A 21,815-nucleotide genomic window follows, 5' to 3' on the forward strand; every position below is an offset into this window, starting at 1 on the left:
GAAATGATGGATCCAAGAGAAGGGCCATATTTTTAAACATTGCCGCGCCCAAGAACGCGTTATTTACTCGTCCTCCGTGGGAGTTTGGGGCATTTCCAGGGGTACTTTTGTGACCCTGGTGGTAGTCTGAGCCTTCCTCTGTACCATGAACCTGAATAAACACTCATTAGAACTTGATTAACCTCCTTTTTGGCCTTAAGAAATAGACCGACCACCGAGGGCCATATTTTTAAACATTGCCGCGCCCAAGAACGCGTTATTTACTCGTCCTTTGTGGGAGTTTGGGGCATTTCCAGGGGTACTTCCATGACCCTGGTGGTAGTCTGAGCGTTCTTCTGTGCCATGAACCTAAAAGAACGCTCATTTCAACTCTATTGTTGCAAGTAAACATTAAAGGAAAACGGTCGAGGAGCATGCCATCTCAACCCTTAGAGTAATTATTCAAATATAAATAAATAATGACAATTGAAGAATTTGCTTATCAAACTTAAAGGATGGAACCATTACACCCAGAGCCTCTAAAGAACCTCATAACTTCCTCCTCCAAGCTCAAACTTCATTTTCCTTTCTGCTCAATATCCTTAATGTATAATCACACTCTGTACTGGGATGGCAAGCTCCTCCCTTCTCCTTTGCAGTTAACTTACAACATTAAAACTATCAATCATTAGTCAATTAGCAGGAGCAGTCCGATATCGATACTGTGTCTGTATAGTTTCTTTTTATGGCAACCATGCATAAGCGATATTTCAAGTGATGAATATATATGGTTGGTAGGCCTATAATATACTTCTTTCATATGGTGTGGGTGATTCCTGCCGCCCACACCATGGATAAGCGATATTTCAAGTGATGAATATATATGGTTGGTAGGCCTATAATGTGCTTCTTTCATATGGTGTGGGCGATCCCTGCCGCCCACACCATGGATAAGCGATATTTCAAGTGATGAATATATATGGTTGGTAGGCCTATAATGTGCTTCTTTCAATGGGCGTGGGTGATTCCTGCCGCCCACACCATGGATAAGCGATATTTCAAGTGATGAATATATATGGTTGGTAGGCCTATAATGTGCTTCTTTCAATGGGCGCGGGTGATTCCTGCCGCCCACACCATGGATAAGCGATATTTCAAGTGATGAATATATATATATGGTTGGTAGGCCTATAATGCTTCTTTCAATGGGCGCGGGTGATTCCTGCCTCCCACACCATGGATAAGCGATATTTCAAGTGATGAGTATATATGGTTGGTAGGCCTATAATGCTTCTTTCAATGGGCGTGGGTGATTCCTGCCGCCCACACCATGGATAAGCGATATTTCAAGTGATGAATATATATGGTTGGTAGGCCTATAATGCTTCTTTCAATGGGCGTGGGTGATTCCTGCCGCCCACGAACCCTTCAAATAAGTATGTCGATCGCGGGGCGTCCATCGATGGCCTGCTGAGGTCGAAGTGCAGCTCAGCGGGTGTAAAGAGTGTCATAGGCATAGAGGACTAGTGTGCAATGCATGGCTTCATTTACTCAGCGCTGGCTATGGTGTTAAGATCTACATATGATCCATCAATTGGTTTTGCGTTCCTAACCCTGCATCGCTGTTTTTTCCTCCCTCATTTGTGGGAAGAACAGTCATGGATGCAGGTGTTTGTAAGGACACACTCGATATGCATAATATAAACTGGAATTGTAGCTATCGTTTGAGTTTCATGGTGCTGCCCAGACATGTATTAATGGTATAATGTCCTGCCTGGGGTTGGGATGGCATGTTCCTCCCTTCTCCCTTGCTGTTTACCTGCAACAATAAACTATTTTTCCACTCCGCCCGGGATATCAATAACGTAAATGTACAATTGGGTAGCAAACTATTAGCTTTATTGATGTTGTTGGAATGATCAGCTGTACATCAATATCATGCACAAGATTTAGGGACGCCAATACCCCCATCGGCCAGTGTTACATGGAAACACTACAGCAGCGATGACAGCCATTCGTAACGATGGAGACAGTCAAAACAGCTGTGAAAGGCCCTTAATCCAGCTGTACAGGGTGACGGACAAACAGCACAGAACTGAAACCATCCTGTCCCTTACAAGTTACATCTGCTACATACTAATTAAAGTGATTCCATTCCTTAAACCTCTCCCTTTTGTCTTAAGGTACAGAACTATTTGTTTCATCATTAGTCAGCAAGCTATTGTCATATACTATCAAATTCGACATCCGTGCCAAGACTTGCTATTTAAAAAAGACACAAAACACAGAAAATGTAAAATAAACTCAATGATATGCAAAAGGGCACTATGGAAAGCCTATGGTGCTCCTTATACTCTTGTCTGATGTCGCCGGTGTGGTGTCATGAGGCATCCAGGTATCGTGAGACATCCAGGTATTGTGAGACATCCAGGTATTGTGAGACATCCAGGTATTGTGAGACATCCAGGTATTGTGAGGCATCCAGGTATCGTGAGACATCCAGGTATTGTGAGACATCCAGGTATTGTGAGACATCCAGGTATTGTGAGACATCCAGGTATTGTGAGACATCCAGGTATTGTGAGACATCCAGGTATTGTGAGACATCCAGGTATCGTGAGACATCCAGGTATTGTGAGACATCCAGGTATTGTGAGACATCCAGGTATTGTGAGACATCCAGGTATTGTGAGACATCCAGGTATTGTGAGACATCCAGGTATTGTGAGACATCCAGGTATCGTGAGACTTCCAGGTATTGTGAGACATCCAGGTATTGTGAGACATCCAGGTATCGTGAGACATCCAGGTATTGTGAGACATCCAGGTATCGTGAGACATCCAGGTATTGTGAGACATCCAGGTATTGTGAGACATCCAGGTATTGTGAGACATCCAGGTATTGTGAGACATCCAGGTATCGTGAGACTTCCAGGTATTGTGAGACATCCAGGTATCGTGAGACATCCAGGTATTGTGAGACATCCAGGTATCGTGAGACATCCAGGTATTGTGAGACATCCAGGTATCGTGAGACATCCAGGTATTGTGAATTTCGACCCAGTACCGTGTCTTTCGTTGTCTGCTTATCAGGATCTGTCCCACCCAAGTTTATATTTTCCACTATAAAAGCAAATAATGAAGCATGTATGTATATAACTAGGATGTAAACAATTGCCCTTCTTCTTCTTCTTGTGACCTGTCCCACTTTTGCATTGCTTTTTGGGTCCTCCTTGGTACCTTTTTATACTTAATTAAGATGCTTCACTTAGTCACTCTATGGTAGTAAACTTTGGGCTCCATGCTGCGAAAATTAGGATGGGACGTCTCATGATACTGGATGGCAGATGACACCACATCGGCATCGCCATACCACCACCACACCACAAGCAATGAAAATATAAAACAAACAATAACATATGCAGGGATCATGTGTCTTAACCCAGTAGCAGCGACGGGCCAAATTTGTGTCAACCGTGTAGCAGCGACGGGCCAAATTTGTGTCAACCGTGTAGCTGCGACGGGCCAAATTTGTGTCAACCGTGTAGCTGCGGCGGGCCAAATTTGTGTCAACCGTGTAGCAGTGACGGGCCAAATTTGTGTCAACCGTGTAGCTGCGACGGGCCAAATTTGTGGCTTAACCGTGTAGCAGCGACGGGCCAAATTTGTGCCATGATACACCCCCCAAAATAGATGATACATAATCTGATCACAAATGCTTTGATACATATTATGAAATGGTTTGTGTGAGGGGTGATTTTTTCTCATTTTTCTCGCTTGGAGGGACCATTAAGAAACATGGTCCCCGCTGCTACTGGGTTGATGAATGAAGAATATTAATGCAGTTAGTATGTTTTTTTAATGCACTCATGGTGGCAGAAAATATGTAGAGGAGAAAGACAGTTTTTAGAAGAGACATAAAACTTACATGAGACACTTAACCCCTTCAACACAAGGACGCGGATTCTGCTTCCTTGCGTGCCCTGTACCATATCCAAGGACGCACATCTTGGCTCGCTTTTGTCAATATACAAGTTATTTTATCTCTATATCTATGCTTACATCTCAAAATCATCAATTAATCTATGTTTCTTTATGTGCACCATTTAATTCTGCATGTTTTCATATATAATACATGATGATTGTGTTGAGTTTATGGCTGAAAACTTGTTAGATTCAATAGCGACATTTGAGATTTGGCGCGCGCGGCGATCTCGTATACGGGGCGGGGCACTGTTTTGGCCCAGCCGTAGTGAGTTTCTCTATGTGAACCATTTAATTCTGCATGTTTTCATATATAATACATGATGATTGTGTTGAGTTTATGGCTGAAAACTTGTTATATTCAATAGCGACATTTGAAATTTGGTGCGCACGGCGATCTCGTATACGGCGCGGGGCACTGTTTTGACCCAGCCGTAGTGAGTTTCTTTATGTGTACCATTTAATTCTGCATGTTTTCATATATAATACATGATGATTGTGTTGAGTTTATGGCTGAAAACTTGTTAGATTCAATAGCGACATTTGAAATTTGGCGCGCACGGCGATCTCGTATACGGCGCGGGGCACTGTTTTGGCCCGGCCGTAGTGAGTTTCTTTATGTCCACCATTTAATTCTGCATGTTTTCATATATAATACATGATGATTGTGTTGAGTTTATGGCTGAAAACTTGTTAGATTCAATAGCGACATTTGAAATTTGGCGTGCGCGGCGATCCCGGATACGGCGCGGGGCACTGTTTTGGCCCGGCCGTAGTGAAGGGGTTATGGGTAATAAGTATAATCTACCACTCTCTACATTTACAAAGCATTTATCTGTTAAAAAATTGTCTTCCCAACCAAGGGAGTCTAATGCAAGTCTGCCTTTACTCCTTCTGAAGCACACCATCCACCCACTGGTAGAACTGTGCACACTCATGATCGCAATGGTTGATGTACTCTGCAATGTTGTTGTCCTTGTGCTCCACGGACTGAAGCACCTCTTGGCAAATCTTCATCAGGAATTGAGCGCCATCGTAGAGGGCTGCTTCTTCTCTCTTCCTGCACCCCTCGAGCCTGTAACAACACAGTATGACCATCAAGACCCCTGCTGCATTAGGCCTAGCATACAAAAAATATATATATGCACAAAACAGAGAGCAACATGGTCAAAATAGCCTTATGGAACCTCACTTGGAAGGCCTATTTTTTATATATATTTTTTTTACAGCAAAGGAGACAGCTCAAGGGCACAAAAAAAGGAAACAATAATATAAAAAGCCCACTGCTCGCTGCTCCTATAAAGAATCCAAAGAGGTGGCCGAAAGAGAGGTCAGTTTCGGGAGGAGAGGTGTCCTGATACCCTCCTCGTGAAAGAGTTCAAGTCGTAGGCAGGAGGAAATACAGATGAAGGAAGATTGTTCCAGAGTTTACCAGCGTGAGGGATGAAAGAGTGAAGATGCTGGTTAACTCTTGCATAAGGGGTTTGGACAGTATAGGGATGAAAGAGTGAAGATGCTGGTTAACTCTTGCATAAGGGGTTTGGACAGTATAGGGATGAAAGAGTGAAGATGCTGGTTAACTCTTGCATAAGGGGTTTGGACAGTATAGGGATGAAAGAGTGAAGATGCTGGTTAACTCTTGCATATGGGGTTTGGACAGTATAGGGATGAAAGAGTGAAGATGCTGGTAAACTCTTGCATAAGGGGTTTGGACAGTATAGGGATGAAAGAGTGAAGATGCTGGTTAACTCTTGCATAAGGGGTTTGGACAGTATAGGGATGAAAGAGTGAAGATGCTGGTTAACTCTTGCATAAGGGGTTTGGACAGTATAGGGATGAAAGAGTGAAGATGCTGGTTAACTCTTGCATAAGGGGTTTGGACAGTATAGGGATGAAAGAGTGAAGATGCTGGTTAACTCTTGCATAAGGGGTTTGGACACTATAGGGATGAAAGAGTGAAGATGCTGGTTAACTCTTGCATAAGGGGTTTGGACAGTATAGGGATGAAAGAGTGAAGATGCTGGTTAACTCTTGCATAGGGGGTTTGGACAGTATAGGGATGAAAGAGTGAAGATGCTGGTAAACTCTTGCATAGGGGGTTTGGACAGTATAGGGATGAAAGAGTGAAGATGCTGGTTAACTCTTGCATAAGGGGTTTGGACAGTATAGGGATGAAAGAGTGAAGATGCTGGTTAACTCTTGCATAAGGGGTTTGGACAGTATAGGGATGAAAGAGTGAAGATGCTGGTTAACTCTTGCATAAGGGGTTTGGACAGTATAGGGATGAAAGAGTGAAGATGCTGGTTAACTCTTGCATAAGGGGTTTGGACAGTATAGGGATGAAAGAGTGAAGATGCTGGTTAACTCTTGCATAAGGGGTTTGGACAGTATAGGGATGAAAGAGTGAAGATGCTGGTTAACTCTTGCATAAGGGGTTTGGACAGTATAGGGATGAAAGAGTGAAGATGCTGGTTAACTCTTGCATAAGGGGTTTGGACAGTATAGGGATGAAAGAGTGAAGATGCTGGTCAACTCTTGCATAAGGGGTTTGGACAGTAAAGGGATGACAATAATAAATATATACATAAATAGACTCAACCCATCATGAACTCACTCTCGTATTTTCTCCTCCTTGATGCGCTGCAGCTGATAGAGGGATTTCTTGGGTGTCTTCCGGGCCTCCATGATTTGCTTGTGGAGTAATTCTGTCTCCTCCAGCCTCATTTGCTCCTGCAGATATACAAGTACAGATAAGTATGTAAGATCCTAAAGAAAGCTCCATTTGTATATAAGTTAAATGTCTTTGCTCACTGAAATAACAACAAGTACCAAAAGTGTATTGTTAACCCAGTATCAGCGGGGATCATGTTTCTTAATGGTCCCTCCAAGCGAGAAAAATGAGAAAAAATCACCCCTCACACAAACCATTTCATAATATATATCAAAGCATTTGTGATCAGATTATGTATCATCTATTTTGGGGGGTTTATATCATGGCACAAATTTGGCCCGTCGCTGCTACACGGTAAAGCCACAAATTTGGCCCATCACTGCTACACGGTAAAGCCACAAATTTGGCCCATCGCTGCTACACGGTAAAGCCACAAATTTGGCCAGTCGCTGCTACACGGTAAAGCCACAAATTTGGCCCGTCGCTGCTACACGGTAAAGCCACAAATTTGGCCCGTCACTGCTACACGGTTAAAGGAAGGATGAACAGCTGGCTTTACCGTGTAGCAGCGACGGGGCAAATTTGTGCCATGATATAAACCCCCAAAATAGATGATACATAATCTGATCCCAAATGCTTTGATATATATTATGAAATGGTTTGTGTGAGGGGTGATTTTTTCTCATTTTTCTCGCTTGGAGGGACCATTAAGAAACATGATCCCCGATGATACCACCGGGTTAAGCATGCTAACCACTACACCGTGGAGCTGCAAGAACAAGTAAGGGGAACTTAGAAATTTTTTAACCTTACCTCTTGTGTTATTTCCTGCTGTGCAACATCAAATTCTTCTTTGCTGTGTCGTAACTTTGTCTCTAACTTCTTGCTGTCTGTCTGTTTCTCCTGGAGGACTCCCTTCACCTGAGAGAGAGAGAGAGAGAGAGAGGGAGAGAGAGATGAGAGAGACAAATGGTTTAAGAGAATGCAGAAATCAGTTTACTTAATGTCAATATTATTTTCATATATTTTCCAGGATCAGAGGCATTGTGTACATAAGAATGTGTCTATAAACTACCCAGAAAGTTGGAAAGTTTGGTTTAGTGGGCGCAACATCTGTGGTCATATGCCGGAGAGAGACAGGAGGGGAAGGAATTATAGAAGGGAACAGTTGGAAAGTTTGGTTTAGTCGGCGCAACATCTGTGGTCATATGCCGGAGAGAGACAGAAGGGGAAGGAATTATAGGAGAAGGGAACAGTTGGAAAGTTTCGTTTAGTCGGTGCAACATCTGTGGTCATATGCCGGAGAGAGACAGAAGGGGAAGGAACTATAGGAGAAGGAACAGTTGAAAAGTTTGGTTTAGTCGTTGCAACATCTGTGGTCATATGCGGAGAGAGACAGAAGGGGAAGGAATTATAGGAGAAGGAACAGTTGGAAAGTTTGGTTTAGTCATGCAACATCTGTGGTCATATGCCGGAGAGAGACAGAAGGGAAGGAATTATAGGAGAAGGGAACAGTTGGAAAGTTTGGTTTAGTGGCGCAACATCTGTGGTCATATGCCGAGAGAGACAGAAGGGAAGGAATTATAGGAGAAGGAACAGTTGGAAAGTTTGGTTTAGTGGGCAACATCTGTGGTCATATGCGGAGAGAGACAGAAGGGAAGGAACTATAGGAGAAGGAACAGTTGGAAAGTTTGGTTTAGTCGGCAACATCTGTGGTCATATGCGGAGAGACAGAAGGGAAGGAATTACAGGAGAAGGGAACAGTTGGAAAGTTTGGTTTAGTGGGCGCAACATCTGTGGTCATATGCCGGAGAGAGACAGAAGGGGAAGGAATTATAGGAGAAGGGAACAGTTGGAAAGTTTGGTTTAGTCGGCGCAACATCTGTGGTCACATGCCGGAGAGAGACAGAAGGGGAAGGAATTATAGGAGAAGGGAACAGACCCCAGGAGACGGGACACAACCCCCGATTAATGCCTGGTACACTGCTGGGTGGACAGGGGCGTAGGGTATCGGAAAAGCTACACAAATTTTTCCACTCCGCCCGGGAATCGAACCCGGGCTCTCTCGGTTGTGAGTCGAGTGCCCCAACCACTGAAAGTACCCAGTAAAACGTATCTTACCTTAATAATTTCCTGGTCCATTTCCCATATCTTATTTTGGGCATGTGTGGTGGACTTTTTGGCATTCTTCTTGAGTGCCCTCGCCTTGTTGGTTAAAGCATCATAGTGGGTATTCACGTCCTCATAACTGGTGATCAGGTCGGCCAGGTCACCCAGGTCCAGCTTTCCAATCCATTCCTCCAGCAGGTCAAACGAAATTCTTATGCTGGGCTGAATTTTTGAGATCTCTAATTCTGCTTGCCAGACCTTGGGGGGAAAATATAATAATCAACACAGAAAATACATAAAAAGCTGAATACAGGTAACTCTTGATTTACGCAAGTTTGGTTTACGCGTTTTTGAAATACCGTGTGGTCCAGAATCCATATACAGTCATCCCCGGTATTTCGTTCGGACTTCGGGACTATAACCCTATGGGAAAATATGCATTTGGGGAAGTCACCTCTGACACGTCATATAAAACATGTTTTTTTCGTTCTTTTTAATGACTGAAATGAGACAAGACCTTGTTAGACAACAATATGTAATCAACACTCACCCTGGGGTCAAAATTTAGTAGCACAGAAGACCCAAAAGTAGCCCAATTTGCGATAAGTAGCCCAATCTGGCAACACTGCAGTGTGGCGGCGCGTGAATTTTTTTCTTACGATAATGTTGCTATGAGAAAATCTCGACCAATAGCAGTCGTCCCTGAGTGAGCTGCTGGCCAATAGGAAAGCATGACGTCACAGTCTAACCGTGACGTCACTCAGGAGCAACCTAACGTCCATTGCCCTGCCTCCCTCCTCTCTCCCTTCCCCCTCTCTGCCTCCTCCCCCTCCTCTGCCTTCCCTCCCTCCCTCCCTCCTCTCTGCCTCCCTCCCTCCTCTCTGGCTTCCTACCTCCCTCCTCTCTGCCGTACTCCCTCCTCTCTCCCTTCCCCCCTCCTCGCCTCCGTCCCACCCTCCTCTCTGCCTCCCTCCCTCCCTCCTTTCTGCCTTCCTCCTCCTCTCCCTTCCCCCTCCTCTCTGCCTCCCTCCCTCCCTCCTCTGCCTTCCTCCTCCTCTCTCCTTCCCCTCCCTCTGCCTCCCTCCTCCTCCCTCCCTCCCTCCTCCCTCCTCTCCCTTCCCCTCCTCTCTGCCTCCCTCCTCCCTCCTCTGCCTCTCCCTCCTCCCTTCCCTCCTCTGCCTCCCTCCCTCCCTCCTCTGCCTCCTCTCCTCCCTCCTCTCTCCCTCCCTCCTCCTCTCTGCCTCCCTCCCTCCCTCCCTCCTCCCTCCCCTCCCCTCCTCTGCCTCCCTTCCCCCCTCCTCTCTGCCTCCCTCCCTCCCTCCTCTCTGCCTTCCTCCCCTCCTCTCCCTCCCCCCTCCCTCTCTGCCTCCCTCCCTCCCTCCTCTGCCTTCCTCCCTCCCTCTCCCTTCCCCCTCCCTCTGCCTCCCTCCCTCCCTCCTCTGCCTCCCTCCCCTCCCTCTCCCTCCTCTCCCTTCCCCTCCTCTGCCTCCTCCCTCCCTCCCTCCTCTGCCTTCCTCCTCTCTCCCTTCCCCCCTCCTCTCTGCCTCCCTCCCTCCCTCCTCTCTGCCCTCCACCCACCGCTCCCTTCCCTCCCTCTGCCTCCCTCCTCCCCTCCTCTCTGCCTTCCTCCCTCCTCTCTCTCCCTCCCTCCCTCCTCTGCCTTCCTCCTCCTCTCTCTCCCTTCCCCCTCCTCTCTGCCTCCCTCCTCCTCTCTGCCTTCCTATTTAGCGTCAATGCATCCGAAACTGGGGCCTTGTATAAGCAGGGGAGAGTTGACCGCGAATACGCGAAACCGCGATGGGTGAGACCGCGAACGGCGGGGGGTGACTGTAAATGTTTAATTTACATGTTTTTTCTCACTTAAACGCGATATTTTATGGAGTGGCCACCAGATGTCTCACATGGAGAATGGGGTCTATGTGGTCTTGTTTTCTATGTAAATCTATGTAAACCCCTCTCTCTCTCTCTCTCTTTCTTCAACTTAATATTAACTAGAGTAGAAATGGAATGTTTTGAAGCCATCTGACTAATGTAGAATCACTTAGAGATCACCTAGTCTGGACCATGGGGTCTGTGTGGTCTAATTTTCTATGTAAATCTATGTAAACCCCACCCCACACAAACTCACCTGGCTTTGGATATCTCTGCCTATGGGGTCTGATGTTCTATGTAAATCTATGTAAACCACACCCCACACAAACTCACCTGGCTCTGTATATCTCTGCCTATGGGGTCTGATGTTCTATGTAAATCTATGTAAACCCCACCCCACACAAACTCACCTGGCTCTGTATATCTCTGCCTATGGGGTCTGATGTTCTATGTAAATCTATGTAAACCCCACCCCACACAAACTCACCTGACTCTGGATATCTCTGCCTATGGGGTCTGATGTTCTATGTTAATCTATGTAAACCCCACCCCACACAAACTCACCTGACTTTGGATATCTCTGCCTATGTGGTCTGTGCAGTCTGATGTTCTATGTAAATCTATGTAAACCCCACCTGACTCTGGATATCTCTGCCTATGGAGTCTGATGTTCTATGTAAATCTATGTAAACCCCACCTGACTCTGGATATCTCTGCCTATGGAGTCTGATGTTCTATGTAAATCTATGTAAACCCCACCTGACTCTGGATATCTCTGCCTATGGGGTCTGATGTTCTATGTAAATCTATGTAAACCCCACCTGTCTCTGGATATCTCTGCCTATGGGGTCTGATGTTCTATGTAAATCTATGTAAACCCCACCCCATACAAACTCACCTGGCTCTGTATATCTCTGCCAATGGATTCCTGTCGCTCAATTTCCCGGCCAATTTCCTGACTGTGGTTTTTGAAATGCATCAAGTCCGCGGTGCTGAAACTCTGCTGGGCCTGGAGCTTCCTTAAGTAGTCCACCTCTTCGCAAATCTGTTGAAGGAAAAGTTGTATTGAGTCTTTTATAAGTGTTTTCCTTACTTTACAGTGAGGGAGGCTCGTCATGGGTACTGAAAAACATACCACGCTCTGCCCAGGGGGTCTTACGGTCCTTTAAGTAGACGCGTAGTTCCCGTTTACTAGATAATATCCCGTCTACATTCTCTCTCCAGTGTTGTTAGTCCCAATGTCTCCAGTCTTTCTTCATAAGTACGTTCTCTCAGAGTTTCCGGTAATCTAGTCGCTGGTCTTTGTATTCTTTCCAACTTTCAAATGTCTTTCTTCAATCTGGGTGACCTCACTGATGCTGCATGTTCAAGTCTTGGACGTACCATTGATGTTAAGAGTTTTTCCACCATTTCTTCATCTGAATATGTAAATGCGTGTGTGTGTGTGTGTGTGTGTGTGTGTGTGTGTGTGTGCTGCATTCTCCAGGGGTAAAAGAAAGTACAATCACATAACCAATAATAGTAAACAAATGTACGTACCATAATCTCCCTTTCACCGAGTTCAGCAAGCCTGTGTTCTGTACATTTCTGCTTCTGAGCCTTGCTGTCGATGGCAACCTGTAGATTCTGGCAATATGTCTGGAGCTTTCTCAAGTCATCAGAGCACTGGAAAACATGGAAAAGACATAGGATCAGCACTTGGTCTTGACGATTCACTTGACAGGCTAAAAGTTGATCAAATTTGATTGTTTTTCCTCGTGTCAAACCTGTTATCTTACCTCATACACGATCTCTATCAATGAGGATTATCTTAAACTCATATTCAGGGTTCACTTCATGTAAATTTTAAGTGAGTTTTTACTTTTAGATAACTATAACCATACTTGAGAAGTTTGAAAAGTTTGGTTTAGTCGGCGCAACATCTGTGGTCATATGCCGGAGAGAGAGACAGAAGGGGAAGGAATTATAGGAGAAGGGAACAGTTGGAAAGTTTGGTTTAGTCGGCGCAACATCTGTGGTCACATGCCGGAGAGAGACAGAAGGGGAAAGAATTATAGGAGAAGGGAACAGTTGGAAAGTTTGGTTTAGTCGGCGCAACATCTGTGGTCATATGCCGGAGAGAGACAGGAAGGGAAGGAATTATAGGAGAAGGGAACAGTTGGAAAGTTTGGTTTAGTGGGCGCAACATCTGTGGTCATATGCCGGAGAGAGACAGGAAGGGAAGGAATTATAGGAGAAGGGAACAGTTGGAAAGTTTGGTTTAGTGGGCGCAACATCTGTGGTCATATGCCGGAGAGAGACAGAAGGGGAAGGAATTATAGGAGAAGGGAACAGTTGGAAAGTTTGGTTTAGTCGGCGCAACATCTGTGGTCATATGCCGGAGAGAGACAAAAGGGGAAGGAACTATAGGAGAAGGGAACAGACCCCAGGAGACGGGACACAACCCCCGATTAATACCTGGTACACTGCTGGGTGGACAGGGGCGTAGGGTATCGGAAAGGCCGCCCAAATTTTCCCACTCCGCCCGGGAATCGAACCCAGGCTCTCTCAGTTGTGAGCTGAGTGTGCTAACCACTGCACCACGAAGCCCCCACGGATCATCCCAACTCAGCCTAACTGTACTCAGACGAAAATATCAATCTGGCGTACCTGAACATAACATTGTTGAAGCTGTCTCGCCTCCTCGGCTGTGTTTGACAAGGATTCCAAAGTGCGTTCAGCTGCCTCTATTTCGTCTTGAAGGTATTCCATATCCTTTTCTGTCACATTCTCATCAGCCTTTAAAGTTTCACAAAATTCCTGAAACAAAACAAAACTAGAATTGCACAGCAGGTCAGAGAGTTAGGGTCGGATTACATGACATTTCGCTGCACAAGAACGTCTATTTTGACAAGGCTTTCGCAGGAGTTGTGGGCATTTCCAGGGGTAGTTTCATGACCCTGGTGGTAGTTTGACCCTTCTTCTGTACTGTGAACCTAAAGAAACACTCATTAGTAAGACATATCTCTGCCCAAGAACGCTATTTGACAAGGCTTTCGTAGGAGTTGTGGGCATTTCCAGGGGTAGTTGTATGACCCTGGTGGTAGTTTGACCCTTCTTCTGTACCCTGAGCCTAAAGAAACACTCATTAGTAAGACATATCTCTGCCCAAGAACACCTATTTGACAAGGCTTTCGCAGGAGTTGTGGGCATTTCCAGGGGTAGTTTCATGACCCTGGTGGTAGTTTGACCCTTCTTCTGTACTGTGAACCTAAAGAAACACTCATTAGTAAGACATATCTCTGCCCAAGAACACCTATTTGACAAGGCTTTCGCAGGAGTTGTGGGCATTTCCAGGAGTAGTTCCATGACCCTGGTGGTAGTTTGACCCTTCTTCTGTACCCTGAGCCTAAAGAAACACTCATTAGTAAGACATTTTGCCGCCCAAGAACACCTATTTGACAAGGCTTTCGTAGGAGTTGTGGGCATTTCCAGGGGTAGTTTCATGACCCTGGTGGTAGTTTGACCCTTCCTCTGTACCGTGAACCTAAAGAAACACTCATTAGTAAGACATATCTCTGCCCAAGAACACCTATTTGACAAGGCTTTCGCAGGAGTTGTGGGCATTTCCAGGAGTAGTTTCATGACCCTGGTGGTAGTTTGACCCTTCCTCTGTACCGTGAACCTAGAAACACTCATTAGTCATCTGTGGTCATATGCCGGAGAGAGACAGAAAGGGGAAGGAATCATAGGAGAAGGGAACAGACCCCAGGAGACAGGACACAACCCTTGATTAATACCTGGTACACTGCTGGGTGGACAGGGGCGTAGGGTATCGGAAAACCCGCCCAAATTTTTCCACTCCGCCCGGGAATCGAACCCGGGCTCTCTCGGTTGTGAGCTGAGTGTGCTAACCACTGCACCACGAAGCCCCAGTGTGAGTGGACCCCCCCCCCCCACATGTGAACAGGTAAACTCACCTCCAAACTGCTAAATATTTGCTCGTCATCGTCACACTTGTAGAGGGAGAAGAAGAGAGATTGCCTCCGTGGACCCCCTTCCTCCATATCTTGGTCTAAGGGCGAAGCTGGGTCTTGGCTCAAAATGTTATAGCTCATGGCCATGTCCACCAGGAACACCAACATGGCCAACACTGCCGGCCATGTGTGAGGGGACCCAACTGAAACGGACCATACAGGATTAAGATCTAAATTCGTATCGAAATAAATAAACAAAATACCAATAAAATAATGTAGCTTTGAAGGAAAATATATATGCAAAACACACATAAAATAACGTAAATACAAATACAAATAATTTAAATTTGTATGAAAATAAATATTCAAAATAAACGTAAAATAAGGTAAATTTGTGGCTTTGCCGTGTAGCAGTGACGGGCCAAATTTGTGGCTTTACCGTGTAGCAGCGACGGGCCAAATTTGTGGCTTTACCGTGTAGCAGCGACGGGCCAAATTTGTGGCTTTACCGTGTAGCAGTGATGGGCCAAATTTGTGGCTTTACCGTGTAGCAGCGACGGGCCAAATTTGTGGCTTTACCGTGTAGCAGTGACAGGCCAAATTTGTGCCATGATATAAACCCCCCAAAATAGATGATACATAATCTGATCACAAATGCTTTGATATATATTATGAAATGGTTTGTGTGAGGGGTGATTTTTTCTCATTTTTCTCGCTTGGAGGGACCATTAAGAAACATGACCCCTGCTGATACCGGGTCAAACATGATATAACGTACCTGTAACAAAGGAGGATTTGGTCATCTGTAAAGGATAATTTAGCCTCTTCAACAACTTCGGAATTTCCTCTTCGTATCTCGTGGGCAGCACATAAGAAGACTCCAAATGCTGATACACGAACTGAAAAGGGAAAAAAACAATGCTGTATATCCTGCTGTATTTAAGGGAGGCGGTGGCTGAACAGATAGCGTGATGGCGCCGCGTTCAGGAGGATGTGAGTTCAATCCCCGCCCGGCGCCACCAAGCTGGGATTTTTCAGCCGCCGCCAAGTGGCTTAAAACTACCCACATGCTGCCCAGAAGACCATCTATCAACCCGGACTCTAGATTCTAGGGTTTAAGATGAGCTCCGGGAGGGCAGCATGAGCCAGTGCAAGATGGCGCCACTATAAACACTTGCCTGGACTGAGAATCGTAGTGGGAGGCAAACAGGGTATCGGAAAAGCCGCCCAAATTTTTCCACTCCGCCCGGGAATCGAACCCGGGCTCTCTCGGTTGTGAGCTGAGTGTGCTAACCACTGCACCACGAAGCCCCCTGAGGAAGATTTGCATTAAATTCCCTGTACTTTACCGCCAATTAAAGAAACAATCATAGGGCAAAAGCCATTAACTATATAAGCTTTATCCAAAACTCCACCTTCGGAAGAACCACAATGCAAAACAAACACACATTGAGAGCAACTTTCACAGTCGATATGTTTGTTTTGATCGTTACGAATGGTGGCGATCAACTGGCCTTTGGGGTAGTGGCGGGTACGGAAGAAGGGAGATGTGCTGAGAGAGTGTGTGGGAAGGTGCGGGGCTTGGCTAACCCCCGCAGTCGCCACACTCCATCGCCAAGTTTGACGCGGAAATACCACAGCATCGATAACAGCCATTGGTGACTCACAGTGAAAATGTTGATGAAGTCATTGGTTGAGGGCGTGAGGAGCGTGCGACGTGTTAGTGGATGCGGATATCGATTTCCCAGGAAGTCTAGAATCTTGTTGATGCACTGGGTCTTGAAGGCAGGGTCATTGGCGGGCCGTGAATCCTTCCTCGAGGACATACCGTGGGCAGAATCCATGGACATCCTGCAAGGGAAATAAAATATACATGTTTCGTAAAAGACACCATGTTTCCTGCAGTACATCACTACCCAGCGTGCCTTCACATTTTTGAACAGGGAAATAAAATATACATGTTTCGTAAAAGACACCAATGACCATGTTTCCTGCACTACAATACCAGTCAGCCTGCCTTCACATCTTTGAACAGGGAAATAAAATATACATGTTTCGTAAGACACCATGTTTCCTGCAGTACATCACCAGCCAGCCTGCCTTCACATCTTTGAACAGGGAAATAAAATGTATATCTGTTTCGTAAAAGACACCATGTTTCCTGCAGTACATCACCAGCCAGCCTGCCTTCACATTTTTGAACAGGGAAATAAAATATACATGTTTCGTAAAAGACACCATGTTTCCTGCAGTACATCACTAGCCAGCCTGCCTTCACATTTTTGAACAGGGAAATAAAATATATATGTTTCGTAAAAGACACCAATGACCATGTTTCCTGCAGTACATCACCAGCCAGCCTGCCTTCACATTTTTGAATTTATTTTACCCTTATGTCTATAGTCCCAGAAGGCTTCGTAAAGTAGAAAATTGAGGTATGGCAAATTAGGGCCTTGAGTAGAGAACCAAGGATTTTTTACGCTTATGTCTATAGTCCCAGAAGGCTTCGTAAAGTAGAAAATTGATGTACGGCAAATTAGGGCCTTGAGTAGAGAACCAAGGATTTTTTACGCTTATCCCTATAACGCTTGCTTGAGGGGCCTGCATGGTGTTTGGCCCCAGCCCGTCATGGCGCAGGCAAGTGTTTATAGTGGCGCCATCTTCTCCTGGCTCATGCTGCCCCCCGGAACTCCTCCTTGATTCACTTGGACGGTTTCCGCTAGTCTGGGTTGACAATACTCGCGTGAATCAAGAGTTACCTGTACAAACTTACCTCCTGTTTGATTTACAGTGTTTTTGATGTACGCAATGACCTCTTCAAGGATACAATACTCGCGTGAATCCAGAGTTACCTGTAATTTTAATCAGCGAAAACACATACCTATTGATACTCTGTGGGGCCCAAGGTGTGGTGCTGGCTCGCGTTGGTGTGAAGCGAGAGGAGGCCAGCGAGGGGCGCGACATGTTCTCCGTGCTTCCTCGCATCCCTCGGCTGTAGACTCGCTTGGCACTGTCGGCCTGACCCATCTTCTGGAGGTTGGATCTCCGAGCAGCATGGCCGACACTTTGCCTGAATGGATAAGATGCAGAAAAATAAAATTACAAAAGGCTGGTAACGAAAATACAGAGACAGGACCACATGACCGTAAACCCCAGGCCCGTAAAATTACAACCAGGTAAACACATTAAGAAACTTGAAAGAATACAGAGGCTGGCATCATGGTCATAGAGCTGGAGGGATTGACATACAAGGAGAGACTGAAGGAAAACCAGCCCAAAGTTTTCCACTCCGCCCGGACTCTCTCGGTTGTGATCTGTGGTCATATGCCGGAGAGAGACAGAAGGGGAAGGAATTATAGGAGAAGGGAACAGACCCCAGGAGACAGGACACAACCCCTGATCAATACCTGGTACCCATTCACTGCTGGGTGGACAGGGGCGTAGGGTATCGGAAAACCCGCCCAAAGTTTTCCACTCCGCCCGGGAATCGAACCCAGACTCTCTCGGTTGTGATCTGTGGTCATAGGCCGGAGAGAGACAGAAGGGGAAGGAATTATAGGAGAAGGGAACAGAACCCAGGCTCTCTCGGTTGTGATCTGTGGTCATAGGCCGGAGAGAGACAGAAGGGGAAGGAGTTACAGGAGAAGGGAACAGACCCCAGGAGACAGGACACAACCCCTGATTGATACCTGGTACCCATTCACTGCTGGGTGGACAGGGGCGTAGGGTATCGGAAAACCCGCCCAAAGTTTTCCACTCCGCCTGGGAATCGAACCCGGGCTCTCTTGGTTGTGATCTGTGGTCATATGCCGGAGAGAGACAGAAGGGGAAGGAATTATAGGAGAAGGGAACAGACCCCAGGAGACGGGACACAACCCCTAATCAATACCTGGTACCCATTCACTGCTGGGCGGACAGGGGCGTAGGGTATCGGAAAAGTCGCCCAAAGTTTTCCACCCCGCCCGGGAATCGAACCCGGGCTCTCTTGGTTGTGATCTGTGGTCATATGCCGGAGAGAGACAGAAGGGGAAGGAGTTACAGGAGAAGGGAACAGACCCCAGGAGACGGGACACAACCCCTGATCAATACCTGGTACCCATTCACTGCTGGGCGGACAGGGGCGTAGGGTATCGGAAAACCCGCCCAAAGTTTTCCACTCCGCCCGGGAATCGAACCCAGGCTCTCTCGGTTGTGATCTGAGTGTGCTAACCACTTCATTTTAGGGAGGCTGCTGTCTGAGGGTCAAAGAGCGCAAATATAATTGTAATATAAGGTAGTGTTTGGTTTGTAAGAAAATGTACCTGTTTGGGGTAAAATCTTCATTCCTTTGCTTGAGGACCCCCGGCTGATGGCTGCTGCCTCTCCCAGAGCTTGCTCGCTTCATCCTGGCGGTGCTGGTTCTGAAAAAACAAACCATCATCAATATAAAAGGGGCAGCTGGTCTTTCAATCTGATCTTATGAGTTAGGGATCCTGTCGTGTAGATGTTATTTCTCTCCCTCAACCCATCCTCCACAGATATGTCGCATCGAAAAGAAGCGTTTTTTGCCTTCACCAGAGCGCACAACAGCACACTCACATCTCCACAATTCAGGCTTAGAATCAGTTCACACACACCTTGATATGTCGCATCGAAAAGAAGCGTTTTTTGCCTTCACCAGAGCGCACAACAGCACACTCACAATCTCCACAATTCAGGCTTAGAATCAGTTCACACACACCTTGATATGTCGCGTCGAAAAGAAGCGTTTTTTGCCTTCACCAGAGCGCACAACAGCACACTCACATCTCCACAATTCAGGCTTAGAATCAGTTCACACACACCTTGATATGTCGCATCGAAAAGTAGCGTTTTTTGGCTTCACCAGAGCGCACAACAGCACACTCACAATCTCCACAATTCAGGCTTAGAATCAGTTCACACACACCTTGATATGTCGCGTCGAAAAGAAGCGTTTTTTGGCTTCACCAGAGCGCACAACAGCACACTCACAAGCGCCACAATTCGGGCTTAGAATCAGTTAAAACACACCTTGATATGTCGCGTCGAAAAGAAGCGTTTTTTGCCTTCACCAGAGCGCACAACAGCACACTCACAACTCCACAATTCAGGCTTAGAAACAGTTCACACACACCTTGATATGTCGTCGATTTAAAAGTAGCGTTTTTTGCCTTCACCAGAGCGCACAACAGCACACTCACATCTCCACAATTCAGGCTTAGAATCAGTTCACACACACCTTGATATGTCGCGTCGAAAAGAAGCGTTATTTGCCTTCACCAGAGCGCACAACAGCACACTCACAACTCCACAATTCAGGCTTAGAATCAGTTCACACACACCTTGATATGTCGCGTCGAAAAGAAGCGTTTTTTGCCTTCACCAGAGCGCACAACAGCACACTCACAATCTCCACAATTCAGGCTTAGAATCAGTTCACACACACCTTGATATGTCGCGTCGAAAAGAAGCGTTTTTTGGCTTCACCAGAGCGCACAACAGCACACTCACATCTCCACAATTCAGGCTTAGAATCAGTTCACACACACCTTGATATGTCGCGTCGAAAAGTAGCGTTTTTTGCCTTCACCAGAGCGCACAACAGCACACTCACAATCTCCACAATTCAGGCTTAGAATCAGTTCACACACACCTTGATATGTCGCGTCGAAAAGTAGCGTTTTTTGGCTTCACCAGAGCGCACAACAGCACACTCACATCTCCACAATTCAGGCTTAGAATCAGTTCACACACACAAGTACCCTGGTATCCATCTCTCAACTAAGTGAGTAGTGGGGGGGATTGTGGAGCTGCCCTATGTAGACCTCCCGGCCTCTTGCAGTTTCCCTATGTTCTTCTTATGTTCTTAACTTGAAATTCAACACCCACACAGACCATATCAGAACACTGCGGTTCCTGCACACTTGACAGTAAACACATAGCTCATGACACACTTGTGAGACCAACACTGGAATACACCTCCATGGTGTCGGATACTCACACACACACAGAAACATTGATAGCTTAGAACAAATGAACACTAAGGCAGCTTTAGGTTCATTACAGACAATTATACTCGAACGCCTGGCATCACAACATGGATCAAAGAACAGATACACACGGACCACATACACAGACAAGCACACAGACTTACACTTATATACAAGATCACAAACACTCACATCACGGATCAAACACCAGATACACACAGACCACATACACAGACAAGCACACAGACTTACACTTAAGTACGAGATCACAAACACTCACATCACGGATCAAACACCAGAAACACACGGACCACATACACAGACAAGCACACAGACTTACACTTATATGTACAAGATCACAAACATCACATCACGGATCGAACACCAGATACACACAGACCACATACACAGACAAGCACACAGACTTACACTTATATACAAGATCACAAACACTCACATCACGGATCAAACAACAGATACACACAGACCACATACACAGACAAGCACACAGACTTACACTTATATGTACAAGATCACAAACACTCACATCGACCCACAGGCACACCTACACAACACAAACACTCAACAAACTCGTAACACACACACATACCAAACACATCACACCAACACTGACGCACACAAGCACGCACACTTTCCACGCACCACACACCACTGGAACAGCCTCCCTCAACAGACTGCGGTACAACAGACTCATTCAAAAAACATATATATACACTCGGCTCCTCCGTCCCCCCCCAACAGCCAACTCAAATACGCGTTATGCACCTGTCCTATGGCTGCCCCGCGCATCATTAGTCCAGATCAAGGGGAATGTGCAGTTGAAAGCAGGCTACCCTCTCGTAAATAGTCCCCGAGAAGGTTGAACAGTTTGGCTCGGGCGACTACGAGGCCCCTGTGTTGGACGGCGAATTAAATCAACTCCCATATTGCTGTAAATTCCTATCGCCATTACCTCCCTGTGCCCTTAATGAGTCCCTCTCCTGTCCCAGAATGTCCCAGAGTGCAGTGTTTCCTTAGGGTTGGTGCCTCGAACACTTGGGTATCAGGGTGTTGGGACATTCACACCTTTTTGAATATATTCCTACAAACTCCTGTTGCCATTACCTCCCTGTGCCCTTAATGAATCCCTCTCCTGGCCCAGAATGTCCCGGAGTGCAGTGTTTCCTTAGGGTTGGTGCCTCGAACACTTGGGTATCGGGACGCTTACTTTTAAATATGTCAACAAACGATGAC

The 21,815-nt window shown here is 46.2% G+C and overlaps 1 protein-coding gene and 1 long non-coding RNA gene across 52 annotated transcripts; one reads left to right on the top strand and one right to left on the bottom strand.

Annotated features, from left to right (window-relative positions):
* Nucleotides 1-1,862: 1,862 nt before the first annotated feature.
* Nucleotides 1,863-3,360, top strand: LOC127002361 (uncharacterized). 50 transcript variants are annotated; one of them, XR_007756050.1, is made up of 4 exons: nucleotides 1,863-2,716; nucleotides 2,789-2,860; nucleotides 2,915-2,950; nucleotides 3,005-3,360. It is a non-coding gene; the product is annotated as an uncharacterized LOC127002361 (long non-coding RNA). The 50 variants fall into 50 exon arrangements; XR_007756073.1 differs by having other exon boundaries at nucleotides 2,789-2,842; XR_007756056.1 differs by having other exon boundaries at nucleotides 1,863-2,698; nucleotides 2,735-2,860.
* Nucleotides 3,361-3,510: 150 nt separating this feature from the next.
* LOC127002343 (kinetochore protein NDC80 homolog) lies at nucleotides 3,511-21,815 on the bottom strand. Of its 2 annotated transcripts, none has more exons than XM_050868185.1 (13): nucleotides 21,687-21,815; nucleotides 18,873-18,971; nucleotides 17,453-17,641; nucleotides 16,239-16,422; nucleotides 15,350-15,470; nucleotides 14,575-14,774; nucleotides 13,265-13,414; nucleotides 12,155-12,280; nucleotides 11,514-11,660; nucleotides 8,756-9,001; nucleotides 7,448-7,555; nucleotides 6,578-6,693; nucleotides 3,511-5,038 (listed from the first exon to the last, which is right to left on the bottom strand). In XM_050868185.1, exons 2-13 carry the CDS (start codon nucleotides 18,953-18,955, stop codon nucleotides 4,849-4,851), a joined length of 1,860 nt encoding a protein of 619 aa, XP_050724142.1. In that variant the 5' UTR covers nucleotides 18,956-18,971; nucleotides 21,687-21,815; the 3' UTR covers nucleotides 3,511-4,848. The 2 variants fall into 2 exon arrangements, with proteins under 2 accessions (XP_050724142.1, XP_050724141.1); XM_050868184.1 differs by lacking the exon at nucleotides 21,687-21,815 and adding an exon at nucleotides 21,535-21,656.

This window comes from Eriocheir sinensis, chromosome 23, assembly GCF_024679095.1.
Source record: "Eriocheir sinensis breed Jianghai 21 chromosome 23, ASM2467909v1, whole genome shotgun sequence".
Classification (NCBI taxonomy): domain Eukaryota; kingdom Metazoa; phylum Arthropoda; class Malacostraca; order Decapoda; family Varunidae; genus Eriocheir; species Eriocheir sinensis.